Raw genomic sequence first — 27,025 nt, forward strand, 5'->3', positions numbered from 1 at the left:
GGCGTGCGGGTGTCCGGACGCTGGGTAAGGACAAGTCACAGACCCGCTTTTGCTGGGACTTTTCCCTTGTTGAGCCACATCAGGCCCATGTCTGCCCTGTGTGGCCCCACTGCAGGGGAGGCTCATGGGGAGGGGGCTCTTGGGGGATGCAGGGGATTTACAGCCACAAACAAACAGCCCAATGGGCGCCAGAGGTTCCCTTGGCACCTGGGATGATTTGAGAAGCTGGAAGGGAGTCAAAGACTGGGGGTAATTTCATTTAATACAAGAGCATTCAACAACCTGCGCTGCTTCTGCATGAGCTGCTCCCTTCTCCCGAGCCAGCGGTAACTACTCTGCCACATCTGCTCACATCAGCTGCACTAAACCAAACTTCCCCCAACTCAAACACAACAAAAAGCTCACTCGGACACCTTGGTCTTTGAGTTAAAAAGTAGAAGACTTCAAAAAGATTAAGTTGTGTGTGTTGTTCTCCCTGCTCCTCCAGCTGAATACACAAACAAAAAAAATAACTGCACGCTGTTTTAATTTTCAATCACATTTTTTGAAAATTGGTTCCAAGATACAGTACAGCATCTTAGTGTTCTACACAACGCAAGCTGTCAGCAAAAGGTCAGAGGATCTTAGAGGGTGTAAAAATATATCTTAAATAAAATAGTTTCTATAGGAGAGCAAGCTGTGTTGTACATCTCTAGATCCCTAGAACAATCCCCAGAAGGCAGAGGCCTGGTTGTACAATCCACACACTAGAAAAGTTAGTTTACATTCATGCTACAAAGTTAGAAAAGGTGGAAGTTTCAGATGATGGGGGCAGATCAAACCCAGGTGGTGGATACAGCAAGTGCCCGAACAAGTGCCCTGGATTTACAAGTGAGGGAGCTCAACACTTCCAGCCCACAAAGTCAGGAAGCAGATTATACGGACTCACCTTCCCAGAATCACTCTAGTTATTGGAACTCATTCCTTTCAATTGGCCAAACAGAACGACTTTGGGCAATAAAGGACGAGCTGGTTTATTTCTTTGTTCCAGTTTGGAGCTGGTAAGTCTGAGCTGCGTTTCCAGTGTTACAGACTAAGATCAAGGCTGTGCCTGCAGTTGGAACAACAGTAAAGGATCATACTGTGGTCTGAGAAGACAACTGCAGGACTCCCCCAGCCCTTTTTAATAACGAATTAGCCTTTAAATGCTCAGATTACTGAGCACAACACAGCAACCAGGACAGCCGCTTCTCCACCCAGGAAGCAAAACTCAAGAGCCTGGTGTCTATTTTAAGCGTAAACCTACAAAAAACCCTGATTTGTCCACAACTTCCCCTTAGAGGTCTTGCACACCTTTGGGGCTAATAACACAGAAGATGCTGGTCAGAGCCACGTCGCGGAGCAGAACGGGCAGCGTGAAGGGATCCCGGGAGCTGGACGCAACAACCACATCTCGTACCAAAGGCTGGTACGGGTGGGAGGGATGAGAGATTTAAAATCGCTGTGTTGTTCTTTGTCCTCACCTCGTTCTGAGCATCACAGCACCGGGACTTACAGCAACACAGCCCCCATGCAGCTCCGCACCGCGCTCCAGGAGGATCGGAGCTCATCACGCATAGCAGTCTTTGCAAAGATGGCTCTATTTAATCGGTAGAAATTAAAATAATGCAAAATAACCATGTTAAACAGCATCCAGAATATAAAACTTTTCATACTTTCTGCCCCAAATGCAGCAAGCACTGGCCTTTCAAAAGCCATCTTTAAAATGAAGAGATAGTAGCAAAGTCCCTTAAATTGTTTAATATCCCAAATTACAAACCTTTAGGACTCATTTAATTTCTTACACCACTAAGATGGTTTATTTTCCACACATCACTCCTTCTTTATTTCCAGACTACAGTTCTACTCCTGCACTAGCAGTTCTGCAGCACCAGGACTGCAAATACTCAAAGGAGATGTATATAAGCTAATTTACACTGTTTCTTAAATAAAATAATTTCTTAATTGAGAATACTTTTAATCCAGGAGAAGAACTGGAGAAGCCTCACACGCTACTCTACAGCATCCCAGTAGGAACGCGATGTTTAACACATACACACCTGCCCACCCCAACACCGTACACTCTCCGAGAAGAAAGTCAAATGCATGACAGGAGGGGCTTTGGAAAGGTAGGAAGGCAAAATGGTCGTAAAGATCTGCCTAAAACCAGCTAAATAGTGCAGTGAAATGCTTTTAAATACCACAGACACCTCCAGGGACTGGCAGCCAGTTTTATGAGCAGCTCCAAAGACAATTTCTAGCTGAGCTTTAGTGAACTGGGTGTTCCCAGCTGGAGTCCTGAGAGCTGAGCCTGGCCTAACCCCAGCACAGCCGCTGTCTGGATGGGCGCGGGGTGTTCGGCTTTTCACTTGCCCCTCTTGCCACGGCCTCTCCTGGAGGAAGGTTTCCCCGTGCCCCCCGTGGAGGAGCCGGCAGAAGACGCCACCGCGATGTTGATCTGTCCTTCCTGAATCTCTTGGCGGGTCTCAGCTGGGAGGTGATTGATTTTCTGTTGCGTCTCTAAGTAGAACATGACGTCCCGCAGCTGCTCCTGGATCTCAGAGATCTGCAGGTCCTTCTGTTCGCAGGTTTCCTTTAACACTCTCTCCTCCTCCTTGAGTTTGTTCTGCAGCAAGGCTTGATTCGCTCGCAAGCACTTGTTCAGTTCTTGCTCCTCCTTCAGCTCGTTGGAAAGTTTAGCCACTTTGTTATTCAGCTGAGAACACCTTGCAGAGAGAAGCACAGATCAGAAGAACAGAGCACTGCACCAAGATCAAACACCGCTGCAGCCTTTTGACCTCCATTCCTCAGGGCAATGGACCCCCAGCTGTCCCCAGACCCACCAACACCACCTGGAGTTTGGTTTTCTGACAAAAAACAGGCAAGGGGAGGCAACACAAGAGGACTCTAAAATCCCCCAAGGATTTTCTACCTATTTTAAGGCTTATCTGTGCGGTGTCACCTACACGTGGAGTAGGATGCTGTGAAGCAGCATCTGTCCCTCCAGCTGCACAACCCAGGAGAATCCTTTCCCTGGCAAGTTCGGCAATTCTGTCTTGTACCAAAGGCCAACAGAGGCAAGGGGCAGGATGTGTGTATGAGCACGGGAGTGTAACACAAACACTCATCTGCAACTTACGGAATAGGCACCATAAACGGCACAGAGATTGCGTGGGGTCCCTGGAGAGCTACGGGAGAGCTACGGGCAGTCAGGGGCTCCCAGTGCCAGACCCTGAAGATCCAGGCACTTGCTAAGATCTACATTTTTCCCTGCACTGGGTGAGATGCCTCCATTGAGCCGGTTTTCTTCTCTTTGGATGTATCCACCAATTGTGAGACTGCCTGGCGTCTCCTTAGGGCAGGCAGAGGGGGATTACTGAGCGCTAAATATGCCGACCACGTCAAAAAGCCCCAAAGCTGCGTTCCACTCAACAGGCACTTTCAATTTGTGAGCCCCTACAGAAATGAGAGCTTTTTTGAAAAAAATAAGCTGTGTTCTCAGTATACCAGTTTAAATAGCTCAAAATTGCCCAGGAATAGCAAGTTTTTCTTTTTTTGGATGTCAGCGTGCGGAGTTTTAATGGCTGCATGGAACTGAACCTGGCAGCGGTACCCACTTCCTTTCGACAGACTGCTTTTCTTTGAGCAAGTCATTCAGCCTCTGTTCCAGACTGTCACACTTCTCAATGGTCTCTTTAAATTTGGTCTTCATGTTGTTAATCTGTAAAAACAAACACACAGTCTCAAAGAGATCAAAGTCCTCTGCCCTTTCGTTATGACATTCGTTTTTCTGGAGCTGTCTCTAGACTTTGACCAATTACTTTTATCCAACAGGCAAAAGCTTTGAGCAAAAAAGAAATTTAAAAAGCTGAATTTTGGTGAAGAATTTTAGTTTGCTGGACCTCAACAAGGAACCACGTTGCCGTGGAAGCTGCTCACACAGAAAAGCAACTCGGGCTGCAGATCTGTGCCAGGCACTCCATTGAAACAAAAGCTGCATCAGATCCTTAACTTCTCATTGCGTGCAGCTAAGCGTTCATTTAGCCGTTCTCTCATTTTGTGTCCGTCACCAAAGTTAAATTTCCCTCTGAAGGCTTTACAATGTTGGGGTTTTGCTTATTTTAAATTAAACCTCAACTAAGTATGGTCGAAGTCTGAAAATTAACGTGCTACGTTGCTCAGCACTGACTCAGCAACGCGTTGTCACAAGGCAGTGACCTACTGACACCAATATCTTACTCATGCAAAACGCAAGCACAAACACGGCCATCGGCTTCCTCTTCCCCTCCGCTTCCCACTCGAGGCTGCCGCCGCTGCAGAAAACCAAGCTCTCCTGCTCTAGCCACTGCATAGAGCACATCTACGTCTCTAATGTAAGACTCACATGAGATTTATAGACAGAAATGCTTGTTTCCCCTATATTAGCATCAAAAGTGTGCTTGCATGTAATGGAAAGAGGAATTTGAAGGAAAAACACTTTCCTGGAGGAGTGATCTGGATAAAGGTCAGTGTCAGCACAGGTGGTGCCTCCGCTGATGCCAGAGTCAACGCAGAGCAGGTTTTAAACCCTCCAGCCTTAATCACTGGATGTTTATGCAGCTGATGGTTAATTGGGGGAAGGAGCCTGAGCTCTGGGGATGGAGCACACTGCACAGTGGCACCGATCCAAACAAGACTTGCATGGAGCGAGCACCATGAATAAAACTGTAAGAAGCTTTAAACATGAAACCACATTTGGGGCTCATATCACAGTCCTTTCACTTGGAAGTTTCTTTGTGGATCATGTTTCCTGGTCATGTGCAAGATGATTTTCCCTGTATCTTTTCCTTTTATAGGGCTCTCTCTAAGATTTCTGTGACTGTTCTTTAGACCAAGATCAATGGCCACTGTTTCAACAGTCATAATTACTACTTAACTGCAGATACTAAATGGTTAATTAGAAGTCATGCAGAAAGTTCAGTTAAGGACTCAACCTTAAATCCTGAGTCACTTTAAGCCTAGTTGAAAAGATTTACATAGAATAAAAAGCATTAAAACATTCTCATTGGATTTTTGCTGGTGACATTTTAAAGCAGTCCTGCCTCCAGAATGCTCTACAGGACAAGACTCCGAACTTTTCCCAAAGGGTGATGAGGAGAGACAGGGGATCAAAGAGAAAGGGCAAATCAATATGCATTTGGAGCAGAGAGCCTGCTGCCACTTTCTGCAGCCGAGCAAATTAGAGTCATATTGTCTATGCTACACTAACCTTCTCCAGAGATACGTGTCAGCGAGACGGATGGCAGTGGCAGGCAGGGATCCTGCGGCAGCGCAGGCTTATTTTCCCCACTGCTGCCATTTCCTGAGCAGCACGTTTAAATCAACCTTCAATCTAGGTGGCAATCTACCTCCTTCCGCACCACTGAGCAGCAAATTGCTAGATCTGAGTGTCTAGATAAGGGCTACGTCTTGGAGCCAATTTTCTCAGCCGGCAGTGGAACAGCTGACGCGGGGCCGCGTCACGCAACGCTCGGGCTGCGCGAGAGGCCGAATGGCTCCGTGTCCCGTTTCACGGCGTCCGGGGCCCCGTTTCAGCAGAATTTCACACACGCCCAGAGCAGAGCTCACCTCTTCAGCCGTATCCTTTTCTATTCGGACAATCTTGTTTTCCCAATAGATTCGCTGCGATTCCAGCTGGCTCGTTAGCAAATACGAGTACTATAAACACAGCAAACAGACCCAAAACAATCAGTTTTGCCATAAGGGCAGCTATGCTGATTAAGAAGCCCAAAGGGCTCGCATATACAAATTGATTTAAGCAGATGAAATGGAGCACACAGGACATACTGAACATACGTGCACAGCAGATGTTTCACCAATTTGATTTCAAAAATCAAATAATTTGATTTTTGGAAGTCCAGGAAAACCTTTAGATCACAACAGCAAGGATCAAGTAAAAGTTCCGCCAAGCCATAGGCAGCATCGTGCCACGAGCTTTTTAAAGAGGAGACAGATTTTTCATTGTAGTAGCAATAAATCCCTACAAGTTTTACACTCCACAGGAAAATGAAGCATCAACCGCTCCTGTCACGAGAGGCCGAGCTGCTGAATTCCCCATTCACAGCCCAAAACCCAAGGCAGGAGGGTAAATACACATACTGAGCTTCACTGGGAGAACATCTCTGGGAAAGCATCCTCAGCTGGGAACAGCTATTCGCAATTATTGTTCTCCAACATGTGTGGCCCATTCCAATGTTATTTTGGCATCTTAACAAGGATATCTGCCTTACAGCCCATCTTTTCCCTTCTGGTTCTGCAAACGGGTTATAAGAAGGTTGGACAACTTGACCATTTCTTATCATCAGGCTGGCAAACAGCAAATTAGGTATTCACTACAGAACTAAACGTGTAAAAAGCCTTGAACAATCTCAGTAACGTCAGAGCAGCAAAATACACTGTCAAAATCACTATCTCCAAAAGTGTTTAGATCATAAGCTACATGGAAAGGTCTTACTTTAAACATCAGCCTCCCAGGAAAAAAAGGGTTAAAAATAGCTGGTTTAGCATCTGAGTGTTACTCAGAAAAGCAACCAAATATTTATTTGAGCAATAACCTTGCAAAGTCTGGCCTCTGTGGGCTGCTCCTCCTCAGATACCCTTGTGTCTAATGCAGCTGAAATCATGCTGCAATATATTTACTCAGTGGAGCAGTAATTTTGAGTTTCTCTCCTTCACCTTTCTAGCTGGGGCAGGAGAAGCTGCCCAACAGGTACAAAATAATCATTATCTGTTCAGGAGAAGGGAGAAGAGCAGGGCTGGTGTCAGACAAGCTTACGCTTAGCTGCATTGGTTCTGCAGAGCCAAGAAGAGGGTTTTTTGTTGTTGTTTTTCCAAAAAGGCAGTAAAAACATCCTGCTTCTGCGTGAAGATGATTGCCTATGCACAGGGAGCAGGTCTGCTGCATCAGCTGATATCATTTCCCTGTAGTGGTAGCTGGATCTGAAACAATTCCACAGAGCAGCACAATGCAGAGCCCAACAAGCCAAAATATTTACCTCTAGTTGTAAGGCATCGATTTTCTCTTCCTGGCACATATCTCCCTCGCACTCATACTGAACTATCTTCCCATCAGTTTTACTTGCAACCAGTCGATGGACGTAGTTATCTGAAGAGAGAAAATTCAACCGCAGGGAGTTTTGGCTTCAGAACACCCAGGCTGACACGAGTGGAAATACTTTCTGCAGCACAATTAACCGCGCAGACTGCTGCACCAGCACATCAGCGCGGCAGAAAGCCAACACCAGATGTATTTGTTATTTAGCAGACTTCGCAGACACCTTACAGGATATTTATTACAACAGCCCATTCCCATACCTCAGGGCAAACTGATGGAAAGGGAACAACACACACATTCCACAGAGACTGCAGGGCTGCCCTGGTTCATCACAGAATCATGTTCTCCCTCCTCCATCTGCTCCAGACCCAGAAAACTGCTATTAGAGAGGAGATGGATGTTCCCAAAGGACAAGGTATTAGTACAGATGCAAACCCCTTCATCTCTAAGTAAACTCCATCACAAACACTCTTCCTAAGGGGTCCTGAAAGGCGTTTCACAAACAAGGTCACCCTACAAGAGGAGAATGTGGAGCGTTTACCTCCAGCGTAGTCCCAGACTCTGTGGTTGGTCAACTGCATTGCGTAGGTGTGTTGGGTCTCCTCGAAGTGCTTGTAAGCGTGTCGGCTCACGTACCGCCCGCAGCCAATGTGCCCACAGATCAAGCAGATCCAAAGGTTCTGTCAAGAGAACGGGAAAGTTCTGTACGTACAACACTGTCGAGTGGTGAGAACACGGGATCTGACAGGGATGGGCTGCTGATGCTGTGGACATCCAGTCACTTCCTTCGAAAGCAAACAGCATTTGCTTTTCCCCCTTCCTCTTTGAAGCTTTGCTCAGCTGGAAGGCTGAGGAGAAGGAGGTTCCTGCTCATTCAAGCCAATTACAAGCCTGCGTACATTGAGAGATGAGCACCAGCACGGATGGAAGAATGGCCTTGGCTACCAAACAAATGAGGCACCTCAGCAGGACCACAAAAACAAGAGTACAGACTACAAGGGAACACCAAGTTCAGTGTCAATATAGCTGCGTGTTATTACACACATTATCATGCACACTCTGATCAGTTTATGGACTAATTCTTCTTTCTAAGAACCAGAAAGATTTGTTAGAACAGGAAGCCTGGGAGGTAAGATCCTAGTCCTGATTCCAACTCAAAAGGAAAGCACATTCACCACTGACTGGTAAACTCAGCCCCAAAGCAGCCACAGAACTAACCCCAAAAGCAACCAGAGCAGCTGTGCAGTCAGATCGAGTCTAGATCTCACTCACCATCCACCCACCTACTTACTTCTTGAACTCCACACTCAAAACACTTGTTCTCTTCCACCGGCTCGGGCGTTTGGCAGTACCTGCAGACAGGACACCTGGAGGGCAATAAGCACCACGATTAGACACAAGGAGCTCCATCTTATTATCATGGTAATTAAAAAGAGAGCCAGAGAGCTCAAAGTAAATGCCATACACAGTGGGGCACTCCCTATATGCCTGCATCTCTCAGTTCACATTTACCCTGCTCAGATTTGCCTCCATTCCACACAAGGCAACTGTTTTTAAGCCAGCAGGGGACAGGACAACGAAGAACAATTCTTCTGAAGCCATTTCAGTCTCAGTTTGATCTGGTTTTGCTGCAGTCCAGGTGTAGAGAACATCTGCAACGCAAAGCCTCAGTGGGGCTGCCAGCACGCAGAAAAAAGCCACGGCTGAGCTCAAGCAACACTTGTTTCAGAGAGGACAACTATCGTTTCTTTTTAAACGATACCACTGCACTGCCAGAAAGGCAGACAAGCCGAGAGCAGAAAGAAACTTTGGCTGGACCCTCAGTGCTAGAAGCTCGGTGAGGGAGCAGAGTAACAGCCCCCGTGTCCCGCTGCCAGGACTGTTTATGTATTTTTCATTAGCTGCTGGATAAGCTACAGAAATATTCAAGGGAGGAGACTGTTGGATCGCAGTCAGCTTTCTATACAAATTGAGGCACTTCCAGCCTCCATGGCGCCTAAGCAAAGCGGACAGGGATTTTCTTTTATCGTTCTTCTAGACTGGGAGCATAAGTTCTGCTTAAATTGTATATTAGATATTTAAGTGCTATTTTGGATCTTGCTCCTACACTGGCTAAGCTCCGCTGCTTCAAATTTAAACTGGGTTTGATTTATGGGGCAAAGCAGCCCATAAACTTGAATAGCTACAAATCTGATTGACCTTACTGAGGTTCTGTTACTTTAGCTTATAAATGGTACAGAGACATGGTTCAGAGGTGCACTTGGCTGCGCTGGGTTAATGGTTGGACTCTATGATCTTAAAGGTCTTTCCCAACCAAAATGATTCTGTGATTCTTCATCATCTCCCAGCATCTGAGTAAGGCAGCACGACTGCAGGGCTCCCAAAAACATTCCTAAGCTCCATCCGGATGCGCAGATCTCTACAGCACAGTCTCAGTTATGCCAAGGAAACAAATTATCAGACTGAGTAAAACAGAGCTGTGTGTGCATCCAGTGCTGTTTGCCCCAGTATTTTATCTTACGATATTTTAAAATAATCCACATTAACTCTACAACTCCCTGCCTGCCTTAGCAATAAGGTCCACGGAAAACACTATTCAGTTACTTTTGGCGGGGAGATTTCTCTCTGGGAGTCCCTTAATGGGAAAAAAAGAGCATTAGAATTTGCAGTAATTCCTGCCCCCACACTCTGATGAGCAGAACCAGTCTTGTCAGCACGTAACCGCCACAATCACAACAGAGCTTTAGATGTGAAAATAAAGAAAAGCCTCTTACGTGGTGTCCTCCCAGCGCTGCAGACACTGACTGTGGAAGCTGTGGTTGCACAGCGTGGTGAGGATCCCGTTCACGGACTCGTCCATCCTCTCCAGGCACACCGTGCACTTTGGGAGCTCTGTCAGGTCCATCACAGGCAGACTGGCTCCCTGTAAAGGAACAAGCAGAGACAAATTGCTCAGTACCTTCTAATCACCATCAATTAAACATTCACATCAGAAAAAGTCAAACATCTCTCCCATTAGTGCCACCACCAGGGTACACAAATGCTACAAAGTCATCGTGTAAGTTTACACAGTGGTTAGAAATATGAAAAAAAAAAACAAAAAATAAAGTGGTCCACAACATTTACAAGAGCACAGCCAGGATCCTCATCACAGCACAGGCTCAGTGCGGCTGCTGCATCTGCCACCGGCCTCATGCTGTTTTCTGGATTCACCAGATCAGCTCCACGCAGCAGGTGGAGCTCAGAGATGCTGCAGCGGTGAGGAACAAAGCCCATGAACTCACCAGACAAACCCTCCCAAGGAGCAACAGCCCTGAAAGAGGTTTGGGTTGATGCACTTCAGCAGTTCTTGCACCATTCTGTCCAGTTCAAATAATCCTGTGAAAATTCTCTGAAGCACAGGCAAAACAAGGCCAAACAAACTTACATCTTCTGATTTGAAGACTTCAGCCCTTTCCACGTACACCAGCTGGCAAACGTCCTCCTCTATGGAGTTGAACTGCCGGCCGTTGCACGCCATGTAAAAGCTGTCTGCGTCAGCCTGGGCACAAAACAAAGGAAACCAGGTAAAGAGAGAAAACTCACAGCTGATACAATCGAGGAAGAGAAATCTGCTGCGTCTCTTCTCCCTTGTAATACCAGAGAAGATATTTCAAACAGCTCCTGCATCTCACACGGGGTTTAGCGTCACCACTCGAAGACAAGAAGTGAAGTTCCCAGCAGCGACAGCGACCCTGATATTTGAGTGTTCAGCAGAAATAACGAATTTCCCTTCAGCATCTGTTTTGCCCTTTGTCAGCAATTTCAGTGTGTTTGCAAAGCAAATTGCAAACTACAAAAATGTGAGCAGGCCGCAGTGCAGGACACCGAGACTTGTGTCAGGGAGAGGAACGACAGTTTAACAGAGGGAGAGGATCCATTCCACTGGCTGCAGTTCAGAAACGCTCTGAACCGTGCCCGAAAGTCACGTGCAAAGAAGCAGAACCAAAAACAAACTGGCAAATCAACCATCCATTTTCACTCAGTAACTTCCCCAAACCCTTCCTTTCACAAACGATCACACCAAACTGAGGCAAATTAGCTGAATGCCATATCCCTGGCATTCCTGCTCACTCCAGCCAGGAGCACAAAGGTCCGTGAGATTTGCTTTTGCTACCTGCAGACGCAGCCAGTGAGGAAACAGTCTCCCCTCAGCCTTCTGTTCTCCAGGCTGAACCCACCAGGTGCCTCAGCCTCTCCACACCTGTGCTTAGTATATTTTAAAATACGCTGCCAACAACAAATAGGACAGTGAGAACGTGGCAGACACCAGTCTCCAGGTCAAGGTGTGGGACTAACCCCAGCCAGCAGCCCCGGGAAAGCTCCGGGCACCAGGACAGGTCAGTTTCTCCGAGGGTAAAGCGTGATCTTGGCTGACAGAGGGTTGGCGCAGCCAGATAACGCCCAGAACAGCAGCTGTGTGTGACAGCACTGTCTCTGTTGCAGCACAGGGACTCCCGGTGCTTACCTGTGAGCTGAATTTGATCAGCACCATGTACTGGTTGGGAGTAGAATCTCGAATGATTTTCATGTGCTCAATGACTTCGTAGAAAGAAGCCACAAACTTCATCAGGTCGTGACTGGTCATGGTTGCAGGGACCGTGAGGATGCAGAGCATGGCGCTGCGCCGCACGTCTTCCTTCAGAGAGGTCATCTTGCTGGGAAGAGAATGGGGACACGACCTCATGTCGTTTCAGAGGACAATGGCAGAGCTGGATATATCACACTCCCAACAGCCCCAGTCACTGCAGTAACTTTTTTGTCAACCTTAATCCCCTTTTGTACATTTGTAGATATTAAGGAGAAGCCAGGGGTTGTGGTAAGCACTGGAACTATTTCTCTGTAGCAACAGATTAAACTGGGCAGCTCCAATAAACAATGGTTTTGTCAGGAATAATTTGACATCTGTTTTTCTAAAGAAAACAGTTGAAGTTTGCAAGCCACAGATGCTGAGAACTGTTCTTAGAACAAATGAGCAATGTTTGTTACTATTTCAAATGCCCATTTTGTGTCTCCTGACACAATTATAGCAGAACAACATTGAACTGTAATCCCTGAAATACGGGATGAAACCTCCCGCTTCCGACAGCTCCTCAGACCCGCCACCCAAACCCCAGAGATCACCATTTAATTCTGGAATCCCTTGAGAAGTTGCTTTCAAACGTCATTTTTTAGGAACCTGTGTTTGTTTTGCGCTCTCACAGCCCCTGGCACAAGCCTTCTCCACCTGGGGCGGCTCCACCGTCACCACCAGACACCGTCTGCCCTCCCGGCGTGAGTCACCGTCCTGTTTGTTTGTCTCAGCTCACAGCCCCAAGGTGATCGACTCACCCTTCCAGGCCGCAGCATTACTCAGGAGCCCTGTACCCATCAGAGCGACAATTACTCAAGCATTCTTACTTTGTTTTGTACAGATGCATAATGCCGTGAACAATTTCAACTGAGGGATTCCCGCTGAAGAAGGAAATCTGGTCCGGGAGCTGTTTTGAAGGCGAGTCTGGAGCAGCCTCGCGCTCTTTACTCTGATCGTCGTGTTTATTTTTGTCCTCAGCAGACGCAGCCTCTGAAGATTTTCGTCCTTCCATGCCAGCTTTTGTTTCATCTTTTACAAATCAAAAGTTTCCACATTACTGACGGCGCATCAGAAACGTCTGCTGTTCCCTACGCGCAGCCTGTGCACCCACCAGCACCCGAGGAGACAAATTATAACTCCGGGAAGCAGCAGAACAAGACATTTCTCAGGTTTGCTGCTCCAGAGGAAATTCCAGTGTTGCCGGACCCAGTGCAAGCCCCTGGCAGGTCCCAGTGCTGCGGATCCAGCCAGGCAGAGGTTTGTACAATGCCCAGTGAAACACGGAGCAATGGGGCCGGTTTGCTGAGCTGGGACGAGGAAATCCCGGCAGCAGCGGCTGCTCCTCCTGCCCCGCTCTAACAGCGGCTCCGACACTCGACATTTGGAGTTTCCAGCTTGAAACTTCCCCCCAGGGAATTTAATGTCTGAAGAGCTGAACAGTCAACAAAACACCAACCAGTCCGCGGCACAGCCCAAAGTAAATTATAGAATCAGAGAACCATTTTCGTTGCAAAAGACCCTCAAGATCACTGAGTCCAACTGTTAATGCACCCCTGGCACTGCCCCACGTCCCTGAGAACCTCATCTCTGTCTGTCCAACCCTCCAGGGACGGTGACTCCAGCACTGCCCTGGGCAGCCTGTTCCAATGCCCCACAGCCCTTTGGGGAAGAAATTGTTCCCAACCTCCCCTGGAGCAACTTGAGGCCGTTTCCTCTGGTCCTGGTGCTTGTTCCTTGGGAGCAGAGCCCGACCCCCCCTGGCTCCAAGCTCCTTTCAGGCAGTTCAGAGATCAGAAGGTCTCCCCTCAGCTCCTGTTCTCCAGCTGAACCCCCCAGGTCCCTCAGCCGCTCCCATCACACTTGTGCTCCAGATGAGCCCTTTCCAGTGTGGGTGACGTTTGCAGCCAAGAACCAGCAAGAACCAGCTCTCCCATCCAGACCCCAACACACTTCCCTTAACTCTTCTCTGTTTCCCAAGCCACACGACTGACCGGACACCCCGAATCCAGAACGTCCCCACCACCCCCACACAGACACAGACCTCCCAGTGCCGGCCCCTTCACAACAAGGGTAGGCACTACCTCAGCCCCAAAACCAGCACCCCCGCCCCCGGCCGGTACCTGGCCGCGGCTGGATGGTCTCAATGATCACGTCGGTCATCTCCCGCCGGCCCAGGTGCTGGTGCAGAATCGCCGCCCGCTCGCCGGGGCCCTTCCCCTCCAGACAGGCCGGGACGGCGGGCGGGGCCGCCCCGCTGCTCTCCGCCGCCATCTCCGGGGCTGCGCAGAGAAAGGAGGCGGCTGGGAGCGGAGTCCCGGTACCGGCACCCACCGGGACACAGACCCCGGCGGCCTCGGGGGCCACGGGCAGGGCCCACCCGCCCCCGGGCCCCCCGGTGCGAGGGAAGCGGAGCGGAGAGACTCACCAGCCGCGCTGTAAGCGAAGCCCAGGGGCAGCGGGGAGTGCTCGGCCAGCTCCAGCCGGATCACCACCAGCGACACGCTCATGGGCCCGGGCCGCCGCGCCCCGAGGAGCCCCACGGACACCGGGCAGCGCCGCCGCCGCCTCCCGCACCTCTGCCCTCTGACCCCGCCGGGGTCACGGCGCCGACGCGATGACGTAGAGGTGGCGGCGCGGCGGGGGACGGCGGCGCTGGGGGCTGAGAGAGGCTCTCGGCTGCTTCTCGCGAGGTTTTCGGGTGAGTTCTCGCGAGATGTGGGGGCTGGGTTGGGGGGCAAATGGCGCGGTGAAGCCTTGCCCTCTTCCTGGCAAAGCCTGGCCCGGGCTAGGCCTAAGGGGGTCGGGGCACGGAAGGGAGGGTCCCTTCGTCCCTGGCCGGCACCTCGCTCCGTGCCCCGGCTCCACAAGGGTGGCTTTAGGGCTGAGGGGTGGGACACTGAGAGTGGAAGGGGGACAGTGACAATCCTGCCTGGACGGGCCTGCACCGGAACCACAGGCCCGTTACCATGGCAACGCAGCCACGCCGCAGGCACCGGGCTCCATCCCTTTAGGCCGTGGCACCTCCCAGAAAAAAACAAACAAAAAACAACACACCAAACACCCCCAAAACACAAACAAACAAAAAATAAACACTTCTAAACTTTCCCCTCACACTCACCACACTGGTATCTTGCAGCTCAGTTGCCAGGCATTAATATGGTTAATGCTTAAATAAATTAAAAGACCGTGTGGCCCTGGAAATAAGGACTTTGCTTCAAGGCTTAGAGCTGTTCATGAAGGATAAAGGATACCCCTGGATAATCAAGATATAGCCCCTCTAACCCCCTCAGCATTGCCTGGATCGTAGAAAAGCAGCTATAGCAAGACTGACTCTGGGGACACGTGGATCAATAGACACACAATGAGAATGTTGCAAAAATAGAGTCACTTTGCAAAGTTTTTCTACGACAAGTGATCAGTAGTGTGGGTGTCAGTGACTGGTCAGCTTATGTTGTACCTGAAAATGTGAAGGGTGTAAGGACCCTGTGTAGAACTACAAATTGGCTGGGACACTTCATGTACATGAATGAATATTTACCCTCCTAATTCTACACTTTGCCTCCTAGCCTATATCCTCGAGCCCGTTGTGAATTTTCTGCGGGATGTACCTGTGGAGCTTTGCCCGTGCCCCTTCCCTGCTCCGTGCCAGGACCCGGCAGCACCCGAGGGGGTTAATTTGGCGGTGGCGATCGGGACGGTGCCATTATAAAGCCGTGATCTTTGAGGCGAGCGGAGTTCTCCTCCCGTCCCCTCACAAGGCAGCTGCGGGTGTGTATTCCCCTTTCTCATTTGCTCCTGTTGTTCCTGTGCATGGAGGGGAAAATAAATTTCAGGTGTCTCTGCCAGCTGCCTTTGGTTCTGGGAAGAGATTCAAGAACTTGGGACGATGACCATGGTGCCCTGTTGTGCCATCAGAATACTAGAACTGGCAGCAACTGGCAACCACGCTGACAGCTCCAGATCAGGGTCTGAACCTGTCTGGTAGGTGAAATGTCCTCTAATGACATCAGCTGTTGCCACCCAACCTTGTTACCATCCTTTGGGACATGTTAAGAACTTCGTGTTTTCACCCCAAGGGTACCACACCAAAAATAGAGCTTTTAGTTGAGGAAGGACCCCCAGTTCTTCTGTCTGTGTCTGGGTAAATTACCCCAGTCCAGCATGTTGGTTCTCATGAGAGCTGGTCACTGTATCAGATCTCAGAGGGATTTTAAGCTGATTTCCCAGTTCTGATGACACCACACATGCTCTCCTGGCTTTCTCACTTTTCTTACTTTTCTCTATGTAGATTGGGAAGCCCGGAATTGTGTTCCAGCCGGCACCATCCAGCAAGCTCTGCTCTCTGGAGGGGAAAATAGTCCCTTGCTGAAGTACAGAAGAGGAGAGCTGACAAGCACAGAGTTTTTGCAGGAGCTGGGACAGCAGTGCTTTGAGATCGTAAGCCAGCTCCCCCTCCTCTGTTTGTACTTCCTGACTGCAGGGAAACAGGATCCTACAATGTGGAGGTTCAGTGAGGAAAGAGGAGCTTTTAAAATAAATCCTTTGATGGAAGGGTCTGGAATTACCATTCATTTACCATTGCTGTCTGATCAGGGCAGACTTTTCACTGCCTTCAGCATTCTGTTACCCAGGCAGGATGGTCAACTGCATTTGCCTTCACTTCCACCAGCCTCTTCCTGCATATTTCATAACATTTTTTCTTTCAACACGTGTCTAGGATAAGCCAAGATGAGAAGTCAGAGAGTCAGAGATCAGCTGAAAGGCTTTGGCTATTAGTTCAATCATGGGCACGTTGAATGGATGGAGACCATGGTCTCTGGGAAAGGTCCTTAAGATCAGCAGAAGCTCCTCCACCACAGCTCCAGGATCACAGTGCAAGAGTAATCTTTTGAATAAAGAATTTTTGAAACAGCTCAGTCTAAAATATAGACTCCTTTCCTGCCTGCTGAGTGGTAAAGCAGTATTTATCTGTAACCTGCTGTGACTCCATGGCAGGCACAGTCCTAGTGCAGTTCTCTTTCCCAAAATCAGCTTTTTTTCTCTCCTGCTGCTCCTGTAGAATTAGTAACGTGGGAACACTTGTTTATTTGGTCTAAGCAATTTAGCTGGGAGATTCATGGACTGCCTTGTGCTGCCAAATGCAGTAGGACAACAAAATATGATCAGCCAACCCACCTACCCAACCACTTTTATTTTCCTCCCTGTTTAAAAATGACTAATTATCATTCTTTGGGGGGGTCTCTCTGATTTCTTAGGCAAATGTCTGTGTTCCAGTGGACTCTTTTCTATTGGATTTAATCAGAAATGAGATGATAAAACAGCTCCCCATCATGGCAGAAGCAGTACAGTGTATCCGTGCAGAAGGTCTTAAGACAGCTCTTCTAAGCAAGGACCTCTGTCTGCTGCGTGGAGGGAGCTTTCTGCCCCTTGAGCGAAAGCACTTTGATGTGGTAAGCCTGGATGGATTCCAAAATGCATTTCTGTAGCTAGGGCTATAGAAAGCCGCAACCAAAACTCTTTATGTGCGGGTACCAAATGAACAGCAACCAGCAGCACGTAAGTAGGCATAAACGTAACAGTCTGCAAAAATGTTCCCTGGCATAATTTGTTGTAGTGACTGGGCCTTGAAGAGGGTCTGAGTGAGTGCATTTGAAAATTCATTGCAAAGTACCCACACAACCACAAGGGTATGTGCAACAGGTGCAGGTAGCCATGTCAGAAAATGTCAGAAATAAATGTTATCAGCCAATGCACCTGCTTGCTTTATATTTAGTCCTTACTCTTTCAAAGCTTGTTTCATCCCAAGGAATGGCAAAGTATCCCCCACATTGGAAAAATCCCACTGTCCCAACATGCCGACCTGTTGGTGGGAGTGCTGATGGGGAGGCAGAGACCTCGCTCCCAGCACATTTTGCTTTTGCAGAGACAAAGCAGAAGTTTAGCCATGAACCTCCCCACTGGTTCGAGTGGCTTCACTTTAACAGGTCTTTAACTCACCTCAGTGTGACAGAAAATTTGCCTTTTTGTGTGCCTCAGCTCAAATCTTTAAATTTCAGGAGTTTATTCGTGACTTAGGTTTGTTTTATAGCCTTGAACGAGACAACAAAATATGCAAAGAAGAGTTGTATCAATACATTTAAAACCTGGGACTGTTTAAAGTCATCTTGTCAACAATATGTCATTATCGACTCAGCTTCCTGTGCATTGCACTGGTGACACCGGTGCCTGTGAAGTTCTCACTGTGGAGCGATGCTCCGTTGGGATGCTTTGTGGTACCTTTCATCCCACACTGTTTCAAAGCACTTTAATAACCACGGCCTATCCGCTGTCATCGCTCCTGCGGTGTGGCTCTTCTGTAACAGCAGGAAACAGCACCGCACAGTAATTAGTGGGAAAAAACCTTAATTGAATGCGGATTTCCATTAGGATTGGCTTTTATGTCTATCTAATAGATTCATTTATATTCCTAGAGTGTTTATCAGCGCAGGGGTGAAATACTGCTTGAATTTTTTATGGTTGTGAGGGCAATGTGAGTATTCGGAGGCTGACTCAAGACTTTTTTGATGCAAATTTGGGCAGATGATTATGGCCAACAGCTCCGCTGCTGCGCAGATTGCTTTGGCGTGGCTGGTAGGTGCGGTGGCCAGGACTCTGCTTCTCCAGATCGTTTGGAAGGCGCTGTGATCCAAGGGTTTCTTGGACAGCATTGAGCAGTTGATTCAGCACCACCTGGGACATCCAGTGTCTCCCACATTGTGACATCTCCTTGGATATCTTCCATCCAAGGGCTGGCTGATCCTGTTTAGCTCATCTGAGCTGGCAGAGCCACAGCCAAAACCAATTGTCACCCACGCCATCACCGGAATCACATCCTGTCCAGCTCTGTCAGCCCTCCATTCCCTGTGTCCTTTCTTTCACATGTTATTTAGACCGTCAGTCTCTTTCCCACCCTCCATTTCCAACACTGCACAGATGTTTGTGGTCACAGTCAGCTCATGCATGATCCATTTCTTGTTGCCTAGATGGTTGACTCTTATCGGGAAGGAACGTGCAAGCCAGATCCTCATGTTTACCAGCTGTGCTTGGAGCGCTTGGGCATTCAGCCCCAGGAATCCATCTTCCTCGACAGCAGCAGCCAGAACCTAAAAGCTGCAGCCCAGCTTGGCATTAAAACAGTGAAGGTACAACGTAAAGCAACCAGGGCGGCTTGGGATATGGTTCCTATGTCCAGAAAATGTGTTTGACTTGAACAACTCAAGGTTTTCAGTCGCAGTGGCAGACTCATGTTGCCAAGCCTTTTGTTTCACCTTGTCCTTATTCCTACAGGATGTGGTGGGGTTAAAAGGGAGGATTTCTGGCAAAGTCTGCGCTGGCCTGTTTCAGCCACAGCCCTAAACACAACAGCTGGTGTAACCTCAGAGAAGTCACTTCTCCTTTATGGACCTCAGTTCCCATTAGAGAAACACCCCTATCCATAAGGTTGAGACAAGCACATCCAACAGATGTGAGAAAATAAGACATATTTAATACATTTCTAGAAGCTCTGAGGCTTCATGGATGTGTCAGCTAGAGCTGACTGGTTAACCCCCAGGCTTTGGAGACAGTGAGCACAGGGTTATACTTCAGCGAGGGGAAGGACAAGGATGAGACTGGTGGGACGAGTGACCTCTGCTCCCCTGTGCCTCCGTGGATCAGTGCTGTTGGACTCACAAATAAATACACCACAAGTGTGCAGAGCTCGCTCTTTCTCCCTCTCTCCTGCTTTCAGGTCGATGATCCAGGAGCAGCACTCAAAGAGCTGGAAACCCATCTGGGTTTTCCTTTGCAAGGCTTTGTTCCATATACTCGTGCAGTGAGACCAAGCATGGAAATCCCCAGAGAGAATCTGCAGAAGTACCTTGGAAATGTTCTCAGCGATGAGGTAAAAGGTATCGCAGTGCTTTTTGCTCTTCAGCCTGAAAACTCGCATATTCTGGAGCCATTGGCTCTTTCCATCGTATGACAGATGGGTTGAAAAATAATATTAATGAAAGGCCCCTAATCTCCAAGCAAATGTTGCAGCTGTTGAGGTTTCAGTGATCTGCCACTGTTTCCCAGAAATGGGAAACAACATTTTAGGACTTCCTCGCTTGGGAGGCATTGAGGACAAGTTGCCAAAGAGATGGCCGGAATATTCCTGTCCCGTGAGCCATCTGTGAGCTCCCCGAAGATTTGGGACACAGGAGCAAAGTGTAGGTTCCTGATTGCTGCAAGTGAGATCTCAGACCCAAGCACAGGAAGGGGAAGTAAAACCTGGAGAAATGGTGAGAAATAACCCAGCTCCTGCTTCTGTCTGCTGACTCTCTGCTCTCAATGCTCCAGCCCCACTCATGTTACGTCAGTTTGGCCATGGACAGTCCACCCGGACCTACTGCGTCAAGTTTGGTGATCGCTTGCTGGTTCTGAAGAAGGAGCCCTGTAACCTGTGGTGTCCCTCAGGTCCTTCTGTTGGCAGGGAATACAGGTGAGAAGGAGCCACGCTCCTCATGCCAACTGCGTGGGGAAGCTTCTTGCAGGAGATTCCAAACAAGCCCACGTAAGGACAGAGATCTCGACCTCAGCAACAGAGCACTAGGACACTTTTGGGGAGGCTGATGTGATGTCCCTTTGCATTTTTGGAGTGTTTTAGTCTTGGGGCTCTGGGCCATGCAAAAATTTTGGTGTGCTGCTTTCCCCTACCCCCAGCCATGCTATTTTAGCGTGTTTAAATCCCAGCACAGGACTCTTTCTTTGCCTTATGCGTCTGCCTAGCAACAAAGCAGTTCTAATATCGATTCCCCGGTGCCTCTGTGCTGACACGGCTCTCTGGCTCGCCCTAGCAGGGTACTGAAGGCACTCGCTGAGGCTGGCGTTCCTGTTCCCGCTGTACTTTCTCTCTGTGAGGACAGCAGGTAATCTCCCACAGCTTTCACTCTGTGCTTGACAGCTTCAGCCAGATTCCCCAAGACAAGGGGAGGAAGGAATAAGGGGCTAGACCTCACAAAGCACACCAGTCTATTTAGTGTTTGCCCACCTCAGGTAGCCTCTAGAACTTCAAAGGACAGCAGCACTTTTATTTGGCTTGATTTGGGTGTGCCCTTATTTTAGCAATTAATCAAAATGCTGTCTTCCTTTGAAAAGCCACCATGAAACAGTGTCATAGGGCTTCCTGCTGACTCAATATGCTCAGGTTTCCCATAAGGAGGTGATTTTTCTAACTGCTGGACCTCAGACTTGCCCCAAAATCTACAGTTGTGACAGCAACAAGCCCACAAGCCAAACAGCCTGTGCAGTCCTCAGCCAGTGCTGCTGCGCTCAGATCTCTGCTGACTGCGGTAACAAAGCCTCTGCACTGCAGTTAAATGCGTGTCCACCGCTCGTGATGTGTGTGAGCAGCGTGACAGCCCCGCTGCAGAGCTCACTGCAGGGGAGGCAGGGAGATGGTTGGTGCTGTAGCCAGGCTGAAGGTCCCTTCCTGGGGCTGGAGGTCCTTTCCTCGGGCTGGAGGTCACTTCTTGGGGCTGAAGGGACAGGGACTGGTGATACCACAGCTGTTTGCCACTGGCTGGCAGTCTGAGTTGGGCTTGAGCCCAGTGCTGTGGAGGCTGCTCTTCACCTTGCCGTGCAGGTGAGATTTGAGGGATGGCAGGTAGCAGGATTAACCTCAAACCCACAGGTTGCACCCTGCTCCCCCAGCACCCTCGGCACACCGTTTTACCTTATGGAGCATTGTCCTGGCCGTGTCTACAGTGACATCTCCCTGCCCGCGCTGCAGCCTCGCCAGCGAAGGGGTATTTATGCTGCCATGAGTCGAGTCCTCTCCCAGATTCACAGCGTAGACCTGAGAGCAGCCAAGCTGGAGGACTTCGGGGAGCATGGTGAGAGAAGGCTGCATGTCCTTAGTCCCCTGGAAATCACAGTGAAACTCTCAGAGCTTTTCTCAGTGTGCTGGACTGAGATCTGCTTGGCTGTTTGACTTTTTCTGCATACAGCTTTTCTGCATCTTTTTAAAAGCCTCTTTGTGCCCATCCCTCTCCCTGAGAGCCCTCATTTCTCTTTACAGGTAATTACATTCAGCAGCAGGTGGAGGCCTGGACAAAGCAGTATCGAGCTATGGAAACTCATGTTATCCCGGCCATGGAGAGACTCATCGAGTGGCTGCCTCTGCATTTTCCTGAATCTCAGAAGACAACAGTCGTGCACGGGGATTTCAGGTACCGCTTGGCTGACGGCACTGCCCTGGAGCACTTCCCAGGTGGTAGAGAGTGTAAAGGATTATTCAAATTCCAAGGAGATGCTGAGTTGAGCTGGTGCAGCAGCTACTGAGCAGCATGACAGCCGGGCTCTGGTTCTCATTCAGCATCCCCCAAGTAATGCAACCTAAAGGGCCACAAACCCTTCACATCTTTCACCTCATACTTTCCCCAGTGTTTATCTGCCTACCGATCCGTGGCGGTTTCAAGCAGGGAAACTGGGGCAGGAACTGAAAACCTGGACTCCTGATGTCCGATTCCAATCTTGGTGTTTCAGAGTTTCTTCACCCAGCCACTGCAAACACTGGTCTGACACTGGGGGGATCGTCAACCGTGTCTGCAATACTCAGAAATCAGTCCTGGAGCGTGTGGCTAGCCTGTCCTGTAACATCTGCTAATGATCGGAGGCCCTGAATAACGTGGTTTCATTCTTCAAAGCACAGTTCAGTTCATCATTAACCAGGGAGTTCACTATTGAGTAATCTCTGTCCTGTCTGACCTTTGCTCGCATAAATTAATATTTCACTTGTGCAGCTTCCCAAAGGACTCAGCAATTTTTGTACAGAGTGAAGAGCACGGGGAAGCACCTGCTGCTGCTGAACACTGAGATATTTTCCCCTCTCTTGAGACTTTTCTGATCTCTTTTTCCCTCTGATACAGGATGGACAACCTGGTCTTTCACCAAGACAGACCAGAAGTCCTTGCTGTCCTTGGCTGGAAGCTCTCAACCCTAGGAGATCCCATTTCTGATTTGGCAAATAACTGTATGGCCTTCTTCCTGCCACCTCACTTCAATGCACTGAGAGGTACAGAGAGCGGCAAAGTCACATCTGACACACGCAGAGAGAAACTGGAGTTCAGAAACAGATTAACTCCTGCCCAGAGAGCTCAGCTGACTGTCGGGCTGATTGCAGCTGGAAAGGGCTATGGGTCTCCTGCCCTATTCCCTGCTCTGCCCTTTCTCCCCTCCATCCTTTCAGGGCACAAACATCTTTCTGAATGTGCAGAATGTGCCCACAGTTGCCCCATCCCCAGTTTGTCACATTTCTGCCACCCATTTGGCAGATACTTTGCCATGAGCTCCCTGTGCTGGTTGGTACTGTCACCGGTTGGTACCATCACGCCGTTCATGCACATGGACTTTTGCTGGCAGCCCTGTCAAGGATGTCCCCACACAGAAGAGCCCTGCTTCACAGCTTGCAAAACTGCCTTAAAAATGAGTTTGGATTATTTTCCCTCTCACTTCAGATATAAAGCGGGGGAACTCTTTTGGGTGGGAAAGAGCCAGCCCAGAAGGGGTTTGTCCACAAAGTTAAATGTTAGTTAAAAAAACCAATATAGGGATAAACAGAAAGGAAAATTACTCCATTGTTTAGGAGGAAAATCCATCAATCACTGCTTTCACAAACTCACCCCAATGAAGAAAACTGTCCTGTATATGTTTCACCTGCGTGAGTGAAATGCCCACGGCAGTGGTGGAGGTGTTGGAGGGATGCAGGTGTCTCTGTTGCTCCACACTGGAGCTATCACAGCATCCCTAGAAACCCCTGAGCTCTTCACCATCTCCTGCTTCACTGTTGCCTCTTTGCATCTTCCAGGCTTGAGGACACGCGATTTGCAGCACCTGGGAGTCCCCACAGCAGAGGAGTATTCCCAGATGTACTGTGACCACATGGGAATGGAGCTGCCTGAGAACTGGAATTTCTACATGGCCTTTGCCTTTTTCCGACTGGCTGCGATGCTGCAGGGACTCCACAAACACTCTCTGGCAGGTGAGGAGCCCCACCACGGGTCTCCAGCACAGACTCCTGAGCACTGCAGTGGGGAGAGCTCTCACACCAAATGGGGATATCAGACCGGCACCATGTGCTCCAGGGTTTGACACATCCTGAAAGCTCCAAAATCCCAGGTGCTACAGCAAAGAGCGGCGTGTCTGGCAGCCTGGTGCTTTCAATGTAGAGTTCTTATGGGAAATAAGGGCTCAAAATGAGAGATCTTGGTTCACCTCTGTGTTTGGAGCTGAGTGAAGTGGAAACAATCATCCAGCAAGTTATCGCTGCGTGTAGGCAAGAAGGAGGTGAACAGAGTGTCCTGTAACGCCCAGAGCTCCCTCCCTGCTCCAGCACAGGCTCTGGAGGGTGTGAGGCTGCGTTCTTTAGTGAAGATGTGTCCTGCAAACACAAAATGGGAGCACACACATGGCATTTCCCCAACAGCTGCTTTTTGCTGGACGCATGGTCTGGGCTCTTGCTGTGTGTGCTGGCCGGAGGTTGCTGTGTAGTCGCTTTCCTTTCATGGAGGAACTGAGCAGAGTTCAGAGCTCAGAGCCGTGTCCTACAGGTGGAGCTCTCAGGCTTTCAAACTAAGCCCCACCGTGAAAGAGAGACTGGAAAGCAGGGAGGTTGGTGTGAACTCTCAGTGCTGTTTATCTGCATACGGCAGGTCTGGCCTGGGATTCTTCATGAGAGCAAAACAAAACGTTATTTTCCTATTCCTTAGAGAGGAGTCTCCTCAAGTCCTGCTGGGCTGGCCCAGGCAAGGGCACATGGCTCCGTTTGGGATGTGACTACGTAACATGGGCTCTTTCAAACAACGATGTCCTGTTCTCTTGTCCCCAGGGATGCCAACCCCAGGTGAAAGCAGCCCGGAAGATGCAGAGTTTGTGGCTGACCTGGCGTGGGAATTCGCCATAAAAGAAGGATTCCGTGTGTTTGACAGCCTCCCCGCCACTTCCACAATGAGCAGATTAACACCAGCCAAGCTGTAATCGCTGGTGCTGCTCCACCAAGGTCCCGACACCAAAGCTAGTGGAATTCCCAGAACTTGGCTGGGCTTGGGCTCTTCAACACCTGCCAGCCCAGTGATCGCTCATTCCCTTCCCCTGGCAGCCTTGCTGCTGCCTTTGTGTTGGAAAGGCAAAGTTAATGCTCTTTAATTTTCCTTGGCAGGTTCCTCAGGTAAGGTAGGGAGCTCTTGCACCTCCACAGCTTCCGTCCTTCGTGTTCTCTTTGCTGCTCCCCCTAGCAGGGGCTGTCCCTGCAGACATCCCCATCACCAAACAGTCGCCTGCCCAGCAATAAGCTGAGTGTGATCATGCCCTCGGCAGCACAGGATCCAGGACGGCACTTGGACTTTGGCCCTGCCACCGTCCTGGGCTCTCCTGTGCAGAGCAGGTGCTGCTGCAGCCCTGAACCCTCAAAAAGGAGCGACCGCGACCACTCCTGGTGTGGTGGGGAGGAAGCAAAAACCAGCTACCAAAGTGACTCACCCACGGTTGTGTGGTGGGTCAGTGCCAGAAATGGGGGGAGCATCAAGTCTCAAACTGGAGAGTTTTAATTACGTGTCTCCTCCTTCAAGGCAGGTCAGGTTAATACTCAGGTATCAGGACACCCAGGTCTCTTGCCTGGGCTCTGCAAACTGGTTTCTCTGTGTTTCCACTTCCTGGTGCTGTTGGTGGCCGCGGTGCAGATCGGTGTGCTCATGGCTCTGTGCTGGCTGGTGCTGCAAACAGATCTGCGGGGAGTGGTGTCCTAAGTAATCATTCACAGAGCGCGTCATGAACGCAAACATCCTTATCCTTGGGTTGCTACCAAGATTATATTCTTAATGTATTCTAGTGACATTATGAAATTCTAGAGGGTTATTTAACTGCCTTTCAGCTGCCAAAAAAATAATCCTATCTGTTGTTCAGCCCTTCAGAAACATTTTGTTGTGCTCTGGCAGAAACCAGCACAGACAGCATTGCAGGGTGCTTAGCGGCTGATCCGCTGGGAAGGTGGAAAAGGGGGGGAAGCAGCAGCTCTGAGGAATCTGGGAGCGTTGAGATGAGCAGATCTCCTCACCCTTCTTCCCACCACTCATCTTCAGAGCTGGGAGAGAGTCACCAAACGTCAGGACTGCCACACTGTCTCTACTCCATGCCTTGGGCTTGTGGTGGAGACACTGCTCCTTGTCTGGGGGAGCAGAGAGTCCCTCATCCTGCCACCTCCCCATCCACCCCACTGTTCTTTCCCTCTGCACTGTCCCTGCATGGTCGACCTTTGCTGTGGAAGGGTATTGTGAAACCCAGGGAGGAGTCTTGCTGTCTGCAGTAGAAAGATAAAGCAGTGGAGTGTTAAACAGCCAGATAGCCCTGGCCTGGGACTGTCACTATGCTCAGGAGCTGGGCAAGGGCCAAGGGAAAGGGCCAGCCTGCCTCGTGCCAGCTGGCACCGCAGGAGCAGAGGGAGGTTCATCCCAGCGAGCTTGGCAACAAGATGTCCTTGGCTGAGGAGCTCTCAGTTGAATGAGGCAGCATCTTGGCTGATCTGGCCACATCCTGATAGCAAATGATAGTAATCAACCTTACAAGGTGTCTTCTTTCATAGAACAGAACGGGCACAGGCCTTCATTGGCCTTTTGGAACAGGACAGGCCTTAACTGAAGAACAGGACAAGGCCTTTGCTGGCCGCTGAATTTGTTACAGTTGGTTTAACCTTAGGATAGCAACCAGCCCTGTAGCCATAGAACTCTTGTAATCAGTAACCAAACTCTGTTCTTAAAGCTGACATAGATTTATGGTATATTCTTACAAGGCAGGTAACTGTAACCGAGCCTTATTCTTAAGGTGGACATAGATTTACGATATATTCTTTTAAAGTTGGTACCATAGAAAATAACTGATAATTGTAGCATCTTTTAGATAGAAAGTTTGTGTTAGAATAGGTGTGGAATATGCTAATGGTTGTCAAGGGTGAAATGAATATGTATGTGACTAACTTGTATAATAAGGTATAGTCTGAATCAGCTGTTCGAAGCCAGCTTTGGGTGCGAACCCCTGGTTTCCCAGCGCTGAAATAAAGCACCGCATATAACTACGTCCGTGGTTATGTGTCCTGATTGCTAACAATCCCACACAGGGAGCCAGCAGACTTTGCACGCTAATCCCAAGGGCTGCCTATCCCCGTAGTTCTCTGGGGAGATCCTCTCCGAGGTTGCAGAGCAAAGCTCAGTTTCTCTTTCAGAGCAAGCATGAGAGTGTCTGGCCAAAGC

The 27,025-nt window shown here is 49.3% G+C and overlaps 2 protein-coding genes and 1 long non-coding RNA gene across 5 annotated transcripts; 1 reads left to right on the forward strand and 2 right to left on the reverse strand.

Moving 5' to 3' along the window:
- Positions 1-522: 522 nt before the first annotated feature.
- Positions 523-14,336, reverse strand: BRAP (BRCA1 associated protein). Its single transcript, XM_065851229.2, has 12 exons — positions 14,149-14,336; positions 13,844-14,002; positions 12,551-12,752; positions 11,619-11,808; positions 10,539-10,652; positions 9,886-10,034; positions 8,403-8,478; positions 7,653-7,791; positions 7,053-7,162; positions 5,626-5,715; positions 3,636-3,739; positions 523-2,744 (listed from the first exon to the last, which is right to left on the reverse strand). The coding sequence occupies exons 1-12, from the start codon at positions 14,228-14,230 to the stop codon at positions 2,384-2,386; spliced, it is 1,776 nt and encodes a 591-aa protein (XP_065707301.1). The 5' UTR covers positions 14,231-14,336; the 3' UTR covers positions 523-2,383.
- Positions 14,336-26,850, forward strand: ACAD10 (acyl-CoA dehydrogenase family member 10). 3 transcript variants are annotated; one of them, XM_065851227.2, is made up of 13 exons: positions 14,336-14,421; positions 15,290-15,491; positions 16,012-16,160; positions 16,979-17,173; positions 18,746-18,904; positions 19,492-19,651; positions 20,085-20,226; positions 20,582-20,653; positions 21,438-21,619; positions 21,805-21,955; positions 22,655-22,800; positions 23,593-23,766; positions 24,613-26,850. In XM_065851227.2, exons 2-13 carry the CDS (start codon positions 15,326-15,328, stop codon positions 24,759-24,761), a joined length of 1,845 nt encoding a protein of 614 aa, XP_065707299.1. In that variant the 5' UTR covers positions 14,336-14,421; positions 15,290-15,325; the 3' UTR covers positions 24,762-26,850. The 3 variants fall into 3 exon arrangements, with proteins under 3 accessions (XP_065707299.1, XP_065707300.1, XP_071672263.1); XM_065851228.2 differs by having other exon boundaries at positions 20,585-20,653; XM_071816162.1 differs by lacking the exon at positions 20,582-20,653.
- On the reverse strand, positions 19,229-22,787 carry LOC139829292 (uncharacterized). The gene is made up of 2 exons (XR_011741740.1): positions 22,185-22,787; positions 19,229-21,648 (listed from the first exon to the last, which is right to left on the reverse strand). It is a non-coding gene; the product is annotated as an uncharacterized lncRNA (long non-coding RNA).
- Positions 26,851-27,025: the final 175 nt, after the last annotated feature.

Source organism: Patagioenas fasciata, chromosome 17 (genome assembly GCF_037038585.1).
Source record: "Patagioenas fasciata isolate bPatFas1 chromosome 17, bPatFas1.hap1, whole genome shotgun sequence".
NCBI classification, from domain to species: domain Eukaryota; kingdom Metazoa; phylum Chordata; class Aves; order Columbiformes; family Columbidae; genus Patagioenas; species Patagioenas fasciata.

Excerpts from the sequence above, each read along its gene's own strand:
- BRAP (XM_065851229.2), bottom strand. The coding sequence starts at position 14,230 with ATGAGCGTGTCGCTGGTGGTGATCCGGCTGGAGCTGGCCGAGCACTCC. Across the intron at positions 14,003-14,148 it reads CTTCGCTTACAGCGCGGCTG|CCCCGGAGATGGCGGCGGAG; the intron begins GTGAGTCTCTCC and ends TTCTCTGCGCAG. Across the intron at positions 10,035-10,538 it reads AAGTCTTCAAATCAGAAGAT|GGAGCCAGTCTGCCTGTGAT; the intron begins GTAAGTTTGTTT and ends GTTCCTTTACAG.
- ACAD10 (XM_065851227.2), top strand. The coding sequence starts at position 15,326 with ATGTACCTGTGGAGCTTTGCCCGTGCCCCTTCCCTGCTCCGTGCCAGG. Across the intron at positions 15,492-16,011 it reads CCCTCACAAGGCAGCTGCGG|ATTGGGAAGCCCGGAATTGT; the intron begins GTGTGTATTCCC and ends TTCTCTATGTAG. Across the intron at positions 21,620-21,804 it reads GGAGGACTTCGGGGAGCATG|GTAATTACATTCAGCAGCAG; the intron begins GTGAGAGAAGGC and ends TTCTCTTTACAG.